This window comes from Marmota marmota, unplaced genomic scaffold (genome assembly GCF_001458135.2).
Source record: "Marmota marmota marmota unplaced genomic scaffold, marMar, whole genome shotgun sequence".
Lineage (NCBI taxonomy): Eukaryota > Metazoa > Chordata > Mammalia > Rodentia > Sciuridae > Marmota > Marmota marmota.
In genome coordinates this window covers 5,083,500-5,101,789 of record NW_026000168.1, presented here as the reverse complement: position 1 = coordinate 5,101,789, position 18,290 = coordinate 5,083,500, and the positions used below count along the sequence as shown (strand labels likewise).

The 18,290-nt window shown below is 38.8% G+C and overlaps 1 protein-coding gene across 6 annotated transcripts in view; it reads left to right on the top strand.

The window, feature by feature from the left end:
* The window catches only part of Cntn3 (contactin 3), a 260,616-nt gene that overhangs the window by 234,636 nt on the left and 7,690 nt on the right, over positions 1-18,290 (top strand). For all 6 annotated transcript variants that reach the window (XM_048787016.1, XM_048787014.1, XM_048787015.1 and 3 more), the window contains 2 exons: positions 305-420; positions 11,561-11,747. In XM_048787016.1, the coding sequence (XP_048642973.1) occupies positions 305-420; positions 11,561-11,747 (303 nt within the window). The remainder of the gene's footprint in view (positions 1-304; positions 421-11,560; positions 11,748-18,290) is intronic.

Sequence of the window (18,290 nt, the reverse complement as noted above, 5' to 3'; positions counted from 1 at the left end):
GGAAAAAGAGGTATAGAGAACAGAGGGAAAAAGGAAATACTGAGAAAGAGGTGCAAGGGAGGAAGGCACAGGTTGCTGTGGACGCTGAGCAAGGAAAACCCCTGTGGCACTGTGGCTACCTCGTCCTCAGCAATAGATCAGTGTCTGTGTTTTCAGACATGGTGCATGTTTTCAAATATTTTTATAGGATGATTATAAAAGTTTCACTTACATTAAAATGCTTTCTCAAAAATAAGGACGTCAAAGGATTGTTTTAATCAACTGCAGAAATGATCATTGTTTTTCAATTTCTATTCCTAAACAGAGCCTACAATGGCCCCATCTGAAGTCTTTGCCCATAGCCTGTCTTCTTCAGAAATTGAAGTTTTGTGGAACACCATTCCTTGGAAGTTGAGCAATGGACATTTGCTTGGCTATGAGGTAAACTAACTTGTGTTTGTATGTTACCACGCTACTTTGCTTCTTTCACTAAAACTTCTTCTGAACAATGACAACTTATATGAATTCTGTTCTGGGTTGCTCTTTTCTTACCCACACATTGTGCCATCTGATTATTAGTACATACCTAATTTAACCCTGCCAGGGGCATGAGTACCACCTTAGTTGGGGTGGAAAAGGAACAAACAGTGAATATGAAAGGCAGTCATGGGCACTGTCAGCCAGATCTTATGATGGATTGACTGAAAACTGAGAGTGAGATTGAAAGGCTGTGGTCTTATTCATTGGATGGCTATGTCAGTAGAAAGTCACCTTCCTCCGGCTATGGTCTTATGTCCTTGGTTGTGAGATTCTCTTCTGAATTCTAGAGAATTCAGCTGCCTGTAATATAATTTGTGTTTCCAGAGACCCTGATGTATGGTGAAATAAGATGAAATATCAAAAGAGAGGGCATCATAAGACCTAATATAATGAAGTAGGAATAGTTCACCTGAGCAAGAAGTGTTTGAGGAAGAAGGATGACCAGGCTTTACAGACTTCCAGATGGTAGGGAGGTTTAACCAGGAATTTGGAGGGAAAGGAAATGAATGTAGAGGTACTGAGAACATTCCAGATTTAAGCACAGCATTTTGGAGGAGTAAAGGAGTAGAGGCTGTGTACAAAACCAAGGTTACACTGAAGATGATGCCCACCAAGGCATAGGAGAGCAGGTCACAGATGGCTTTGAATGTAAGAGGAACTACTTGAAGTGGACCCCATATTTCGTAGGGAACAGTGGAATTAGGAAGTGGTGAGATAAACACATTTTAAGATTTATCTAGCAATGCTGTTATAGGGGTCATGGTTGTGACTTCATCCCCACCACCCACTGCTGGCTTCTTAGGAAACTGCCCTCATGTGTAACTGCTGATTCAGTGGCAGACTAACATAGCCATATTAGCATGACACAGCCACGTACCCCTCCACTCCTTAATACAGTCTCCAGTGGTTGTATCCCAGTGACCATGTTATCAAAGTCAATTGGTCTGCACAGTGAGCTGACCCAGTCAGATTCTTGTGTGAGATATTTAAGTAAGGAATACAGAGGTTATAGTTAATGAGGGTCATGTGGTCATATGTCAGATTTGTAGCCAAGTTCACACTTCTTAGGCCATTGGCATGTAGGAAAAAGTAGGTCTGCAAAGATGAGAGAGAGCAGATATCTCCCCACTTAACCCTCACAAGGAGAGAAACAAGGTCCCTACAACCTTACAAGAGTAAAATAGAAGAGCTCTTTGACAACTGCCCAATTCTCAAGTGGACTTCTTACATCCTTTTTCATAGTGCTTTGTCCTTCTTGAAAGTGAACCCCCTTTCTATCTGAGCAGCTTCAAGAGAGTTTCTGTTCCCTGTAACCACATCGCATTGGCCTGAATAAATATTATCAAATGAAACAGAGACAGCACTGGAGCAGTGAGGCTCTGCATACAGGCCATTCAGGGGCAATACCTGAATTTGTAATTGAAATTGAGCTCCCAGTTGTTGGTTCTTGGCTTTGTTTCTTGAGCTTTGGGAATCTTATTAACAAAATGAATGCCTGTACACATATGGTAGAGTGTTGACTGTGTGTTTTCTTCTAGAAGTTGCAATGTTCCTGGTCTTATTCCTAAGTCTTTATTCCACTTTGAGTGGAATTTTGTGCAGGATGAGACATAGACTTCTGTATGGCAAAGGAAGTAGCTAAAAACATGGAGAGGTGGGAGAAAGTCTTTGCCAGCTACTTCTCTAACATGGGATTAATAACAAGAATATATAAATAACTCAAAAAACTTAACACCAGGAAAAAAAGGAATGACCCAATCAATAAATTGGAAAACTGACTAAACAGACATTTCTCAGAAGAAATGCAAATGGCTAACAATATGAAAAATATTAAGAATGTTCAACATCTTAACAAGCAGAGAAATGAAAATCAAAACTACATTGAGATTTCATCTCACTCCAGTTAGAGTGGCAATCATCAAGAATACAAATAATAAATGCTGGCAAGGATGTGGGGGAAAGGTACACTCATATATCATCAGTAGCACTGCAAATTACTACTAACCAATTTGGAAAGCAGTACGGAGATTTCTCAATGAACTAGGAATAGATCCATCATGTGACCCAGATATCCCACTCCTTGGTATTTATCCAAAAGAACTAAAATCAGTATACTGTAGTGATACAGCCACATTAACGTTTATAGCAGTTTGATTCATAACAGACAAGACATGGCAGCAGCCCAGGTGTCCATCAGCAAATGTATGGATAAGGAAAATGTGGAATACATATTCAATGGAGTACTCGGCCTTAAAGAAGAATGAAATTACAGCATTTTCTGGTAGATGGATGGAACTGGAGAATATCGTGCGAAGTGAAATCAACCAGAACTAGATAAAGTCAAGGGTCCAATGTGATCTCTCATGTGAAAGAGAAAAGGGAATTTAAAGAAATGAACACATATTTCATACATTCGATTCAAGTGGGTTATGAACTCCCATTTTTACCCCAAATACAGATTGCAGAATCACATCGATTACACATCCACATTTTTACATAATGCCATATTATTAACTGTTGTATGAAATATGATATGTCAAGAGTTTTGTAATGTTTTGAATAACCAATAAAAAAAACTGAAAAAAAAAGAAATGAACACATGTGATTCTCCTAAGTGAAGGAGTTGGACTGAGACACATGCCCACTATGGATAATTGCCCTTTATGAGCCACAATGGCAAAATCATATCCCCAATCTGGTTATACCTTGTGAAATACTGGAGAGAACTGAAGGAGAGGTTACGTAGAAGAGAACTATGGGCTTATACGCATTGTAGGGGTCTTGAGAGTTGATGGTAGTTAATGGAGAGCATGAGGGCAAGGAGATGCTAATTTTTTTCCATATCAATTTAAACTGATAAGGACTCATCCAGGTAAAAATATTCTATATGAAAATGGAATGGTATCTCTTAGCCATGTCAGGAAAGAGTATTTGACTGAAGAACATCATAGAATGCTAGTGGAAACTCATATTTTCTAGTTAAGGCTCTACCATTTTGGAATTAGACAGTTCTGCATTCAAAACTAGTAGGTTACTATATAAGCTCCACAAGGGACAGAGACTCTGTGTGTTTGTTTAATGATATCTCCCAAGTTCACAGACCAATATCTGGCACATGGGTGACATGCACAAACTATGTGTTGATGGAAAAAATGCAGTTTGGGCTTTGCTATCTCACTGCTGCATGTTCTTAAGCAAGTTATTAAAGCTCTCCAAGGCTCAGTTAGAATAGAGTAACAGTCGTCCATAACTCATAGCATCATTTGAGAATTGCAAGAGATAAAGCAGCCATTGCTAAAACCACCCTGAGAGACTTGCAGCTTCTGCTTTTTTTCTGTTTAGATATTGGGCTTCAGGGTGAGATTTCATTGAAAGAAAAAGAAAACTGAAAAGCAGCAAAGAGTAGAAGAATACTTTCTACTTTTCACAAGGGAAATACACTCCCCGAGTGGCTCTCATGCCTATTGCCACGAGGGTCAGAGGCAAAAGATGAGAAGGAAATGGAACTTTTCTTGTTATCAATTATGGGTTAAAATGCATCGCATCTTGGGGCTGGGATTGTGGCTCAGCAGTAGAGCGCTCGCCTCGCACATGGGAGACCCTGGGTTCGACCCTCAGCACCACATAAAAATAAATAAGTGAAATAAAGGTATTATGTCCAACTATAACTAAAAAATAAATACTTTTTAAAAATAAATTCATCACATCTGTTTGTATAAAGAGTAGCAGACAAAATATCCAAATGTAACATGTATACTGTATTGAAAGGAAAAACAAGGATTAAAAATTTCTTCCCCAAGTGCTTGGTAGAATATATGAAGAGAAAGACAACAAGCTAAGAGAAAGATGTACTAATTAGAAAAAAATCTCAAATAATCTATGTAATTCCACCAAGTTAAAAATATGTCTTTTGTTCGTTTCAGTAATGATTTAAAAATTAACCTAGAAAAATAAATGACTTAGCAGAGTATTTAATTATCAGTCCTGTGGCTAACTTTGTGGGTTGCAGTTTCCCCAGTTTGGCTTTAAAATCGTTAATATCTCCTGCCTTTCTCTCATCTTGGCGTGAGTTGATCGTGTGCCTCGCAACATGCTGAGCACACATCATCATTAGCATCTAGACTAATTTTCTTTCTGATTTGACCAACCAGTAGTTGAGCTCATTTCCCTAGACTCCAATTTATTTCATCTGCTGTGCCTTTAAACTCAGGCTCAGATCTTTCCTGGTGCCCTTTTGGATAGGAATAAGAGAGGCAGACCCGCAAAAGAGGATCCAGAGCCATTAAGTTCATGGAGAGTGGGCACCAAGAGAGAGAGAGCTAGAGTTCCTGCCTGGAATATACCATGGCTTTAAAGTCCTTTTGTGCTTTGAAAAAATAAACTCTAGTTCACAATAATCTATTCACTGTTTCTATGAAGAACGCCAAGGTTCCAAACAAAAAGAAATGATAACAAGATGGAAAAGATAATTACTCTGATTGATCTATGTGAAGTACATGCAGGCATTGGAGTATCACGCTGCACTCCCTAAATATGTACCATTACTACATGTTAATAAAAGTTAAACATTAAGAAAGAATAAACCTTGGGAAGAACAAATTTAATAAGCAAATGAAACAAGTCAACATTTGCAAAATAATGAGAGTTGCATATTTGGGGGGAACCACATAGGATTATTTTTTAAGTGTGGCAGAGGAACTTAAGAAATGTAATATATCAGAATGCCAAACCAAACTTTCTAGATGCCTTCCTCCAGCCTCCTGTTCCCACAGCTGTATGGAATGTGCACAGAGCCTGATATTTTAATCAGAATAGAAAAAGATGTTAAATATTTGAGTACCTTTTTTTTTTCTTTTGAGGATATGAAAATTACACTTGAAGAAAAGCTATGTGCCCGGGATCTCATCTCCTGCTGTCTTGCAGTGAATTCAATTCACTGTGGCATGAGTTGAACGTACATAGGAAAATTGGGTACAGACAGTTGAGATATTCTTACATCAATATCAAAAAAGTAAAATGTGTTTAGGTGAATAAAAGGCAGACTTTGGGAGGGACAGAGGCTTGGTGATGCAGCAGGAGTGGTTTCCAGTACCATGGAGACAAGCAGAGAGGAGAGGGTCCAGTGTGTAGCAGGCTTCACTCTGTGTGGGAGATTCTGGGAATGACCCTCACTGCCCATGTGCTGCTGTGTTCTTTGTTAGAAGGTCCCTACTAAACCCTGGCACAGCACTATAAATGGTGGGGAGTAAACATCCCAGTCTCTCCTGAGTCCTACTGATTAAACCCAAAGAGAAGTCAGAGGGCAAGGACGCACACAATACCTCTCCCTGGGCTGAGAGCAGAGGGAGGACAGACCTGGACTTATCTCCCTAAAAGACATTCAGATGCATTTCCCCCTCTGGCTTCTGCTGATTTAAACGTGCCCAATCTAATAGCTAAGTTAAAGTGTTCATCTCTCTAGAAATCTGTAAATACACATAAAATTATTTTAATCTATTAAAAGAGTATTTCCAACTTAACACCTATTTCCTTCCAGCCTTAAAAAGAGGTTCTACTTTTAAATACATTAGTTTTATAAGCTATATTTCATTTTATGTTTAAATTAAATGAAAGATCTGATGCAGGGATATTAAGGAGTACTTGGAGCAGGAACATTAGTTTGGGGAATAACCAAATTACAGAAACTGAAATTATATTTTTAGTTTTGACATTCTTCAAGTTTGTTTCTGTTTATTTATCCAGATAAAAATATATTGACTTGTGAAGTGGTTTTATTTTTCTGAAGGAAAAAAAATACCATATTATCTCATCAGAAAATTGAATTACCAGTGTTTATAGATGCAGAAAATTTGAGAACTTGAATACTGAGTTTGGTGGATCTCCATGGTCAGAGGAGGGAAACATTTTTAAACTGTTAAGACTGAAGCCGTTTAAGTCATTTAGTAATTCCACAATATGGAGGGTTCTATCCCTAGCCACCGTTCATCCATAGGAGACATGGTCCAGGGCCCCCGGTGGTTGCCTGAAACCACAAACAGTAAAGTTCAACTTGTAAATTTGGCACAATAAAGAGATTAATGGCAATAATTAATAATAAAATAGAACAATTATAACAATATACTATAATAAAGGTTTTATGAAAGTAGTCTCTCAAAGTATCTTTGTGTATGTTGTTACCCTTCTTGCCCATTTTGAAAGAGGGCAGCTGAGACCACAGAGGGAAAACACATGGATCAGGGGGACAGCTGTGTGTACAGGTCCGCTGTCAGCAGTAATGACCAGAACCTAGAGGCCCCTGCCCATCATGGCCTGCGTTATTGCTGTCTACTCTGTCAGGAAATGAGGTCCTTCCCTCCCAGGCCCCAGCCTCACCTGCAAACCCCAACTCAGGGGCTCAGGAACGGCTCACAGGAGCAGACTGGATCCCTCAGATTCTTAGGGATGAAGCATGGTTGAGAACCCAAGGCAGTCTTAACCAACCTCTCCTGTGCCTTTTATTGTTCCCTCACTAAGTTCAGAGTTTGCACCATGAAGATGCCCATATCTTCAGCTCTGGAAAGATCTCAGCCATTTTTTCCTCTGAGCGTTGCCTTTTCCTTCATCTCTCCTTTGGGAACTCTGTTTGGAACTTTGCATTCTGTTCTCAATGCCACAGCTTTGCTTTGGTAATTTTCATTTCTTTGTTCAGGCTATGTCCTGGGCTCATTAATTCACCCTTCCACCATTAGTCTATAGCTTTATTCTTATTACTGATTTCCTTGATATTTTAATCATTGCATTTTTTCAGGTCTACAAGTCCTACTTATTGTTTTTCAAATTGGGCTGATCTTTTTTCTTTATCTCCTATTCTTGCATAATAGATTCAATCTCTTTTCAAACAGACTTGGACATTTTAGGTATAGTTATTTTATAATCCATTACTCATCAGTGTGTTTAGCTGGCCTGCCTCTAGTCGTATCTACACTGGCTTTTTTATTAACAGGGTGTGTCTTGTGTTTGGTAATGTGCATCTCTCTGATCATCCTTTGTAGATGCCACCTTCATATTCTGTCAACTTTACATTCACCCTTTTCTGCACAATTACATTTTCAAAGTTTGTTCCTCCAACATAGACATCTTTCCTTCCCCATCCCTGTATTGTGATTGTGCCCATAAAAATCCAAATTAGCATAGAAATATTCTCTTCTCTCAGTTGGAGTACTTTTATTATTTAAATCCAGAACACAACTGAGAGGAAAATGGGATATTTGTCTTTCTTATTTCTTTCTTAACTATTCCACCTTATTAAAAAAATGATCTAGCCTTATAGAAGCATTTTTGAACAAAATTTCTTGGAACATAATGGAATTCTTTCAGAAAATTGGCAATATTAGTGGCACGTCTCTGTTTCCTTATGTTTTAGTTACATGAATATTTATTCAGCTCTTTAAGGAAAGCTTTTTAAGAAGATTATATAATCAGTCTTCACTAACTAGTATCATGTTCAACTTTGTCACAATTTTTCTCTGTGTCTAAATGTTTCTAATACCTCTCAGCAACTAAGATCTAAAAATAAAGCTCTCCTTCTGATGCGTGGAGATTGGTTAAAGTACTTTAAAACATGCCGCTATCAAGAACTTTCAAGTACTTTCTATAAATGGATTTATAAAAAGAGATTCCACATTACCAATTATAAATTATTTTTATGTCTTCTTTAAATCAGTCTCCTAAGAACATTTTCTTAGGCAACTTGTGTTCAACCAGTTTGATATATCAGAAAAGGAACAACCCTGGCACTGGAACCTGACAGGGGAGGGAAGCTAGGGAAGTCCTGATTTTACCACCTGAATCCTCCCTGCTGCCGTCTTACAGTCATATTTATATGCTACCCCAGTCTATGCTCTATCCCAAGCTTCAGGTTTTGTGTCTGGTACATTTTATTATAATTATTGATCTGTATCATTCTTAGTTAATAACTAGACAATGCTCTTAGGAGCAGGGAAATCTTCTTATCATTTAGGGCTCATCTAGACCTAACAACACACAGTGTTTTCTCTTGGTGAGTCTACCATATATAAAAGCTTTTAGTATCCATTAACAGGCTATTTGGCTATGGCATTAGAAAAGAAACCATGTATCCACTTCAATACTACTTGTTTGGGCTCACATCCTCCCTTTGAGATTCTTATTAAAACTAATAAAGCTTCTCTGAGAGAAATTCACATAAATGCATCCATAAGATCAGTATTTTGTGTGAATATAAGGGTGCTTATCCTTCCATGTGCACATACATAGGGAGATTTTGATCTAGCACAATATATAATTTGCTTTCACTTATCATTTAGGACCTTAACACTCACCCAGTGGTGTTTTAAGAGAGAATAAGTTATAGTGTTTTGTACAGAGGACTGACACTTGTAATCAGCTGTGGCCCATAAGCACGTTTTGTTTGATCAACACAGTGTTGGTTTTGAGCCAACCCTAAATTTAGGACATTTTACATGAAAATTAGAACTCTGCTTTTTAAAAAAAAATAATTAATTAATTAAATAGAAAGTCTATCCTCCTCCAATCAGGCAAAGCTGAGTAGCTCCATTATTAAAAATCTGCTCTGTCCTATGTCCAGCTTCCCAGTCCCTTAAGCCTTCTTTCCTTTCCTTTTTTCTTTCTTCTTTTTTTTCCTTTTTGGCCACTGAGCTATGTTCTTAGTCTTTAAGTTTTTGTTTTTGTTTCTTGTGGTAACAAGCCTTTACCATTTCCAACATTCTGTGCACTCAGAATCAATTATTGCCAGTTTCATTGAGCTCAAATTGCTTTTTAGTTGTATAAGTTATAATAATTATTTCCTATTTTTATATTTTGCCTTCAACAGTAAAACATAAAGGCCAGAACAAGGTGGCCATATACTGCAATGAAGAGAGTAGAGCTGGGCGTGGTGGGCACACCTGTAGTCCCAGCAGCTCGGAGGCTGAGGCAGGAGGATTGCCGGTTCAGAGCCAGACTTAGGGACCACAAGGCACTTGGCAACTTAGTGAGACCCTGTCTCTAAATAAAATACAAAATAGGGATTGGGATGTGGCTCACTGGTTGAGTGTCCCTGAGTTCAATTCCCAACACCAAAAAAAAAAAGGAGAGAGAGAGAAAGAGAGAAGAGAGAAGAGATTGTCTATATTTATAAAAGTAAGAAATATGCTTATGCCCTTGTGAGAACCTGTCGTGTTAACTATGTGGCCCCTGCTTTAGATCAGCAGATGGTAATACCAGGTCTTATCTACACAAAGAATATGTACACTTTCCTAAACCATATATTTGCATAAATTTTTGTTTTTACTTTGTTTACTTATAGACAATCTGTATGTTCAAAAAAAGAAAGCACACAAAACTTTATAGTAAAATACTTTATAGTGTGAATTGTAAGTACTTAAGAATGTATTTTTATTTTATTCTCTACCTTTTTCCTCCCTTCAGCAAATATTCTCTTATATTCATATTTTTCACCATATGTTTGTATATCTTTCTCTTAATTAATTAATTTATTTTAATCAGGTATAAATGACAGCAGAAGGCATTTTGATTCATTGTCCACAATTGCAGCACAACTTTTCATTTCTCTGGTTGTACACCATGTAGCATCACACCATATGTGCAGTCATACATGTACCTAGGGTAATGATGTACATCTCATTCCACCATCTTTCCTGCCCCCATGCACCATCCCTACCCTCTCTCCCCTTTGCAGGACCAAAGTTTCTCCATTTTTCCCCATGCCTCCCCCTCCCTGTTATGGATCAGAATCCACTTATTAGAACATTTAGCCTTAGGTTTTTGGGATTGGCTTACCTCACTTAGCATGATATTCTCCAACTCCATCCAGTTACCTGCAAATGCCACAATTTTATTTTCTTTTAATGTTGTGTAATATTCCATTGGGTATATATACCACAGTTTCTTTATTCATTCATCTATAGAAGGGAATCTGGTTTGGTTCCACAATTTAGCTATTGTGAATTGTGCTGCTATAAACATTGATATGGCTGTGTCCCTGTAGTATGCTGTTTTTAAGTCCTTTGGGTATAAACCAAGGAGTGGGATAGCTGGGTCAAATTCCATGTTTTCCATGTGGTTCCATTCCATGTTTTCTAAGGAATCTCCATACTGCTTTCCAGATGGGTTGCACCAACTTGCATTCCCACCAGCAATGTGTAAGTGTGCCTTTTCCCCCACATCCTCGCCAACACTATTGTTTTCTGTATTCTTAATAGCTGCCATTCTGACTGGAGTAAGATGAAATCTTAGAGTAGTTTTGATTTGCATTTCTCTAATTACAGGACATGTTGAACATTTTTTCCTATATTTGTTGATTGAATGTATACCTTCTTCTGAGAAGTGTCTGTTCAGGTCCTTAGCCCATTTATTGATTGGTTAGTTGGTTGGTGTTAAGTATTTTGAGTTCTTTATATGTCCTGGTATGTCTAAGATCACTTTGCGTGGCCCAGGATAATGAAATATGTGAAAAATATTTTAATGCCCATTCCTATTGAAAATCAGCCCTTTTAACTGCTTTTACTCCCTCTGGTGCAGCTCTGTGTGCACTGTTAGTCACCTGACAGTGGCTGGCACTGCAGGACAGTCAATCTAATAATGTTTTCCTCTGACAGTTCACTTTCTTCCAGGAAGGAACCTCAGCTGTCCATAGAGTTCATGCCTCTCTGACAGTGTTCTGGACTTGACCTTGGGCTCAGTTGGTTAAGGGTTGAAAAGGCAGGCAATTTCCCCTTCCTTCTCCCACTGTGATATCGTAGTCTGATCATGCTCAACACTCTGAATTTATCTGCTCTGTCTGTGTACATGTTTGTCCTCATTCTCCTCCTAGGGTTCCTTTCCTATGTGTACACTGCTGTGCCACAGAGCCTAATGCAGCACCTGGCACACAGTAGGTCCTCTGGAAGTATTTGTCAAATAAAGAAGAAAGTAAATCGCAGTCCTCATTTTAATGAAAACCACGGAATGAGGAAGGTGGTGCTGGGTCCAGCCTTCTCATCTGGTGCATCTTCCTCACCAGGTGCGGTACTGGGTCAGTGGGGAAGAGCAGGAGTCCTCCAGCAAGGTGAGGGTGGCCGGAAACGAGACCTCAGCCAGGCTCCGGGGACTGAAGAGCAACCTTGCCTATTACGCGGCTGTCCGGGCATACAACAGTGCAGGCACCGGCCCCTTCAGTGCCACAGTTAACGCGACCACCAAGAAAACCCGTATGTATTTTCCCACCTTTTGAATATCTAGGAAAATAGTCTGTATTAAAAATGATGGCATCCTTCAACATTTTCAGTGGACTAGTCAGATCATTAATCCCACTGAGTGATATAAACCTGGTCCAAACCCTTACTCAAGCCCCACATAGTCTAGTCTTCATGATAGCCCTAAATATTTAAATGGAGGCTCCATATGAAAATGAATAAGCACCTTTTGAAAAACCTTATGGTGCACTGTTCTTTTTAAATGGGATGCATTTCAATGGGTTCAATTCCATTAAATTTTAGTTCCCCCAAATCTTGGGTGTTATTGATAAGCAGAAATAAGCTTAATACCAACGACTTGGAAGTGGTGTTTTTTTTCGTTCTTTAATTTTCTTTCTCACATTATTCAAAAGATGGCAGTATACTTTAACAGGTAATGCTCAGGAGATTCTGGTGCACACGTAGATATTGATACTTTGAAAACGGAATCAGAGATAGCTGTGTCACCTTCAAAGCTGAGTTTCTGTTGGCTGTGCGTTCACAGGTAAACTCACCTGCAGTAATGAGCAGTTATGATTTAAGTAGCCTATGAGAAATCATCGGTTTACGTTTTGGAGTGTCCCACAGAAATTCCAGTTGAAATGTTCTCATGATGCCCAGCTGATCGTGGTGTCTCATTGCTTCTCTGTCACAGCGCACCTATCTGAGTTGTGCTGTTTATTCTTTTATAGCCAAAAATGACTGAGAGCATTCATGAGCCAAGCTGTCCATGCTCAGTTCCTTCTTATTTTCATTCTACAGGTGATAAGAAAGGGGAGTGAAGAAATTAGGGGATTTTAGCACATTAATATTTTTGCTTGCAGAAAACCATTTCCTTAATTTATTTTCAAAATTTACTCTAGTAAATTTATCTGCTTAACTGATTTTATGAAGGAGTGAGGCAGTGATTATGTTTTGTCACCAATTTCATTAGTCCAGTCCTGCGTTCATATATTATTTCCAAATTTATTTGAAAGCATACATTTACTGGCTAAAATGTCTAACAACTTTAATTACATGAAGTTGGATATAATGGGCCAGCATTGTTATTGATAGTTTAAAATATATATAAACATAATCCTACTGCTTTAGATGTTAATTAATAAGCATCAATTTTATCAGGGAAGTTTGCACATTTATCTTTGCATTATGTATAAGGGGGAAAAGAGCATGGCTGGTAGCTTACGAGCATAATGAATATCACAGAGCAAAAGTTTAGCAACAAAGCATTTTAGTACCTTCATAAGCAACAGCTCCTATGGCAGTTGAACATTATCCTTGCCCAGTCATGAGGGAAGGCTAACCAATATCATGCATATCATGTGGCTGCTCTTAGAAAAAAGGAGAACATTGGTTTGGAAATACGTACACTGAAAATGTTCTGTATTTACAACTTTTTACTAAATATGTTTGTCTTTCCCAGTAACAGTTCTGAATTAGTAAAACATATAAATACACCATTATTTATATATATATTGAAATTCTGATTGTGAAGATGTATGCAGACAGCTTTGTTGAACTCTTTCTTCAGACTTGATAATCGATGTGATTACTCATTGGGAAATATGGTCGCACAAGATGGTTTAATGTCATGACGGAATTGGTGAAAAACAGTGAATTGGGAAGACAGTTCACAAAGGAAGAGGCCAATTATAAGTTAGTGAGAATGTAACAATAACATACAATGAATGAAATAAAATTGCAAGAAGAAGGAAAAAACCTTTTATAATTTAGATATAGCATATAAATAAGCAATTTAAAGTAGAAATTTGTCCGTAACAGTGATAATGATAATTATACTATGAATGACTAATACTTAGTGAGCAATTTCCAGTCACAGTTCCAAGTACTTTTCCTGTATTGATTCTTAATTCTCACAGCGACTGCATGGCTTGGAAGTGGTGAGGATCCTCACTCTAGAGATGAAAGGGCTGTGGCACATAGGGCTAGATGACTTTACAGAAATAGCAGAGAAAGTGGCAGGACAGCCATACAGACCCAGAAACGTTCTTACCCACTCCTCTAACCATATGGTTAAAATATTCATGACTCATGTGGTGCTAGTATCTATTTTGAGTTTGCTCTGTGCTTAGGAGCTGGGTAAGGTAATCACAGACAGGGTTTCTGTGCTGATAGATCAGTCCTCTGATAGGAATTTCAACAACTGAATAAAATCTCTTCAAAATTATGCCCTCCTGGTGCTTCAATTTGCCTACACTCTACATGGTGACCTGCAGATGTTATTAAGGAAAAGTTTGCTACAATGTGTGGGAAATCCATAAAAGATCATTAAAATCCCTGGGCATATTAAACGGTACATTTAATTTTTAAATTTTATGTTAACAATTGTTCAAACATGCCAAAGTAGAAGTAAAACCGACTCTTCTACTAATCATCCTAACCTTTGACATGGCCCAGCTCTGAATCCTGTTTAAGAATTATAGTAATGCGCTTGTGAATATTACTAGGAAGAAAATGATCTGTATCCCTGGTGCATAGAGAACTAAGATGGCAATTTTTTTTTTTTTACTTGCTCTCTTTCTCCCCCTTCGATGTGTCACCCTTGAAGGGAAAGAGTCCTTCCAAACTCACTCACCAGTCCAAACCTAGCACTCATTATCTGTGGAAAGGCTGGCTGAGTGGATGAATCCTCAAAACCTAGGTCAACCTGGAAGTACTATCATTAATCGGATAAGCTTCTTCTTGTCAGCACATTGCAAATTCGGAACACACACTGCAGCCTTTTACTACCTTGCTTCCAAGGTGCAACTGTCACCTACTCAGAATCCTGGAATTCTATATGCAAGGCTTATATCAGCACAGAGCATAGGTGATATTTCTGATTAACGTAAAATAACACAAGGATTCTCAAGGAAAGTACTGTAGCTTCCATTAAACACTTAATTTTTTTGATATCCAAATACTTGGGCTTTTTAAAAGCATTTTTAAGTTAACATTGATTAGCCTCTTGAAGTAATCTAAGTTGTGTTTCTGTCACATGCAACCCAGAGAGTGAGCTCTTGACAACATCATCGTCAGTGAGGCTGATGAGGAATAGTGGCAGATGGCTTCAAAATGGTGAAATGTCATTACTTTCTAAAAGGAGACTTTGTCAGAGTTTTACATCCAGAATTCACAAGAAAGAATCTGTAGGACCAATATTTTGCTTTGCATAACCGAAAATTCAAGAGGTAACTGTGGTTGTCAATGTGGATGGATCCAGGCCCTCGACATCCTCAAGAATTATCTAATAAGATCTCAAATTGAATATTTCTTAAATTGAGCTCTTGATTGCACTCCCAGCCATTACAAACCTGTATCTTCTACAATTTCAGCAAAAGCAACCCCCATTATTTCAGTCCCTTGGGCCAGCGGATCCCAGTCGTCATTAACGCTCTTTCTCTCATACCCTACAATGGATGCAGTATCTGACTTTAAATTTGCTGAGAATCTACCACTTAGTGCATTCACCCTAGAACACACTACCCCATCTCTCCCATGGATCAGGGTATTGGCCTTTACTGTCGAGATGTTCTGTCCTGGGTCAGAGTGATCCTAAAGGTGTCACACTGTTGCTCAGACCCCTCCAGTCCCTTTCCATCCACTCTTTATATAAATCCTTAAAATATCCAAAAAGGTCTTCCACAATCTATTCCCCACTTCCTGTTCCTGCTCATTTTCTCCTGAGCCCACTTGCCATTCTACTTTTCCTGCGGGTCCTTGACCTTTGCTGTCCAGATGGCCAGGAGACACTCCTACCTCTCTTAGGCCCTCCCTGCAGTATGTCCTCAGTGCCCCCTGAGTCCATATATAATCAGCAGCCCTGCATCTCCTGATATCCCCTTATCCTGCTATGTTCTGGGGCACCACTTAGAGCCACATGCATACCACATCTTGCATGTGGTCATCTGATTGCTGCCCCCCCTCCTTGCTGGAGTCTCATCTCCTTGAGGCATAGACATTGCCAGGTTTGATCATTATTTAACTCCTGAGTTCTCCCAAGTAATCAGAGCTGCTGCCCAATGAGTATCTGTTCAACAGTGACTCTCTCCAGGTCTGTTTCTCTTCCTGGTGGAATCAGTTTAGTTTAGTTCCCTCTTCAGGGTAGCAATATTCCTACCAGAATCTTAAGGACTGTTTTCTATCATCCGAACACTCTGGGGAGAGTGAGCATCTTAGTTTCTGAGTTTTGGATGAGTCATAAAGTAGATGTTTCTGTTTCAAAACGTGGTGTCCATTTCCTGTGATCCAAAGATTTAAGTCCATTTATAATACTTTAACTGATTCTGAAATGAATCTTTCTCCCTGCTGGACAGAAAGTAGCTTTTGATTACTTGATTTCTGCCCAGTGCCACATTTTTGGGCAGCTTGCTTACTAATGTTGATGATCATCTCAAGGGAAGTCCGTGCCGAGTGTATTTTTCAGCTACTGCTGACAGCATTCCCTTTCATGAAAGTCATCTTATTACCATCAGGTGTCCAAGAGAAGGAGCTGAGAAACATACTGAGTTTTGTATAATTAATCTCTGCAAGCATATGTTCTTGAAATCCCATATTTTTAAAGGAAATGCCAGGTGCAGTCACCAGTATGGAGACATTATCCCTGAAAACTCCACACAACAATGTTCTTCAAATGAACAACCTCTATTTTTTATTATATGGAGGAAAACATATTTACTATAGAAAATTGGGGGGGGGATAAAATCACCCACAATCCTATCCTATCATGCAGAAATAAGATCATTAAAATAATTTGTCTTTTCCTCCCAGACTTGTGTTCCATGGATTATTTCTCTTACACAAAAACATCTCTTGAAGGTTATGCTGTGTATTTAGTTACCTGTGTATCATAGTACTATATCTTATTCTTTTGTGATAACACCCCACAAATTATTCAGTCATTTTCCCATTGTAGGAATGTCTTATATTCCTCACTTTATTCGGTCTTAGAAATATCATAGTGGCCACTTTTTGCAGGCTGAGTTTACAGAATAAGTAAATTGATAGGGCTGATATTGAGGAGTGACAGTCAACCCAGAGGGCCTAAGAAAAACCCTCCAAGATAAAACTATTTTGTTATGTAACATTTAAAAGTATCCACATAATCTTATAGCCTGCCACTCAGTGTTATTCTACAAATCTTAGGAGATGCTGCCTTTATACAAAATAAATTCATTTGTTGCCACATTTTCTGTCTTAGCATACTGCCAATAATAGAAATTGAACTGACAGAGAAAAAAATCTATAGGATATGATTGTTGATAAATAATTTCCAAAAACATTCAAAATGCAGACCACACATGAGTTAGGCCCCAAAACATTTGGAATTGAGTCAGCCTATTCTGGGTTGTGTTTCTGCACAGAATAGAACAGTAAAATGAGAAGTCCTAGGAGAGATGCGCTGTCGAGATCCCCTGCCCATTCCCACTTCACACCTGCTCTGTGCCTTTGAAGTTCACAGTGCATCTTCAAAGCTCTATAGCCTACTGGCCGTATCAGTCACATAGGGCCAGTTCAGTGCAGTTCTGCAGGTCCGCACTCCTCAATGGCTTACAACTAAAAGAGTGTTTCTTTCCTACTAGTCACCAAATGTTGATCATGAGTGAGATTCAGACCTGATCTGTTCCATCTTCACTCCGTGACCCAGACTGCCGGAACAGCCACCCTCACTGATGTGCTGGTCTCATGGCAGAAAGAAGAAAGGCCAGTTCGGTCCCCAGCACCAAAAAAAAAAAAAAAAAAAAAAAAAAAAAAACAGAAAGAAGAAAGGCCAGCCAAGCCCTTCCATTTTTTCTTAAAACTCCCTCATTGAAACCACCTGTTTCTTATTTGCTCATATTTCACTGGTGGAAGCATATCCGGTAATGAAGCCTGAAGTCCCCATGATGCCAAGGAGCAGGGTGCGTCCTCTCCCCAGAGAGGGCAGCAGGAGCCCCACAGCCCCACCTAATGCCAGGTAGAAAAGCATAAGGTCATCAGGGTCCAGAATTAAACAGAGCTGTTTTGAATCCACATAACACCCCTTCCTAGTTAACTATCTTAGGATTGTGTTAAAATTTTTAATTGTACTGAAGTATATTCATAAGTTGGAATTTACCATCTTGGCCATTTTTTAATGCACATTTGCAATAGGGTTAAAATAGGGTTAAGGGCACTGATGCAGCTGTGTGAGATGGTCAAAACCTTCTCCACTGCACAGAACTGAAGCTCTCCATCCATGAGACCAGGCCCCATTCCCTTCCCCAGCTCCGGGCAACTGCCATCCTACTTTCCATCTCTGAATTTTACTATTCCATGTTATCACATATAAACAGAATCACACAGCATTTCTTTGTATGATTGGCTTATCTCACCTAGCATAATGTCTTCCAGGTCCATCCATGTTATAGCACATGTCATGATGTCATTTCTTTTGTTTTGTTTTTGTTTTTTGGTACCAGGGATTGAATCCTGGGGCACTTAACCACTGAGCAACATCCCCAACCCTTCCTATTTTTTTTTTTTTTTTTTTTTTTTAGA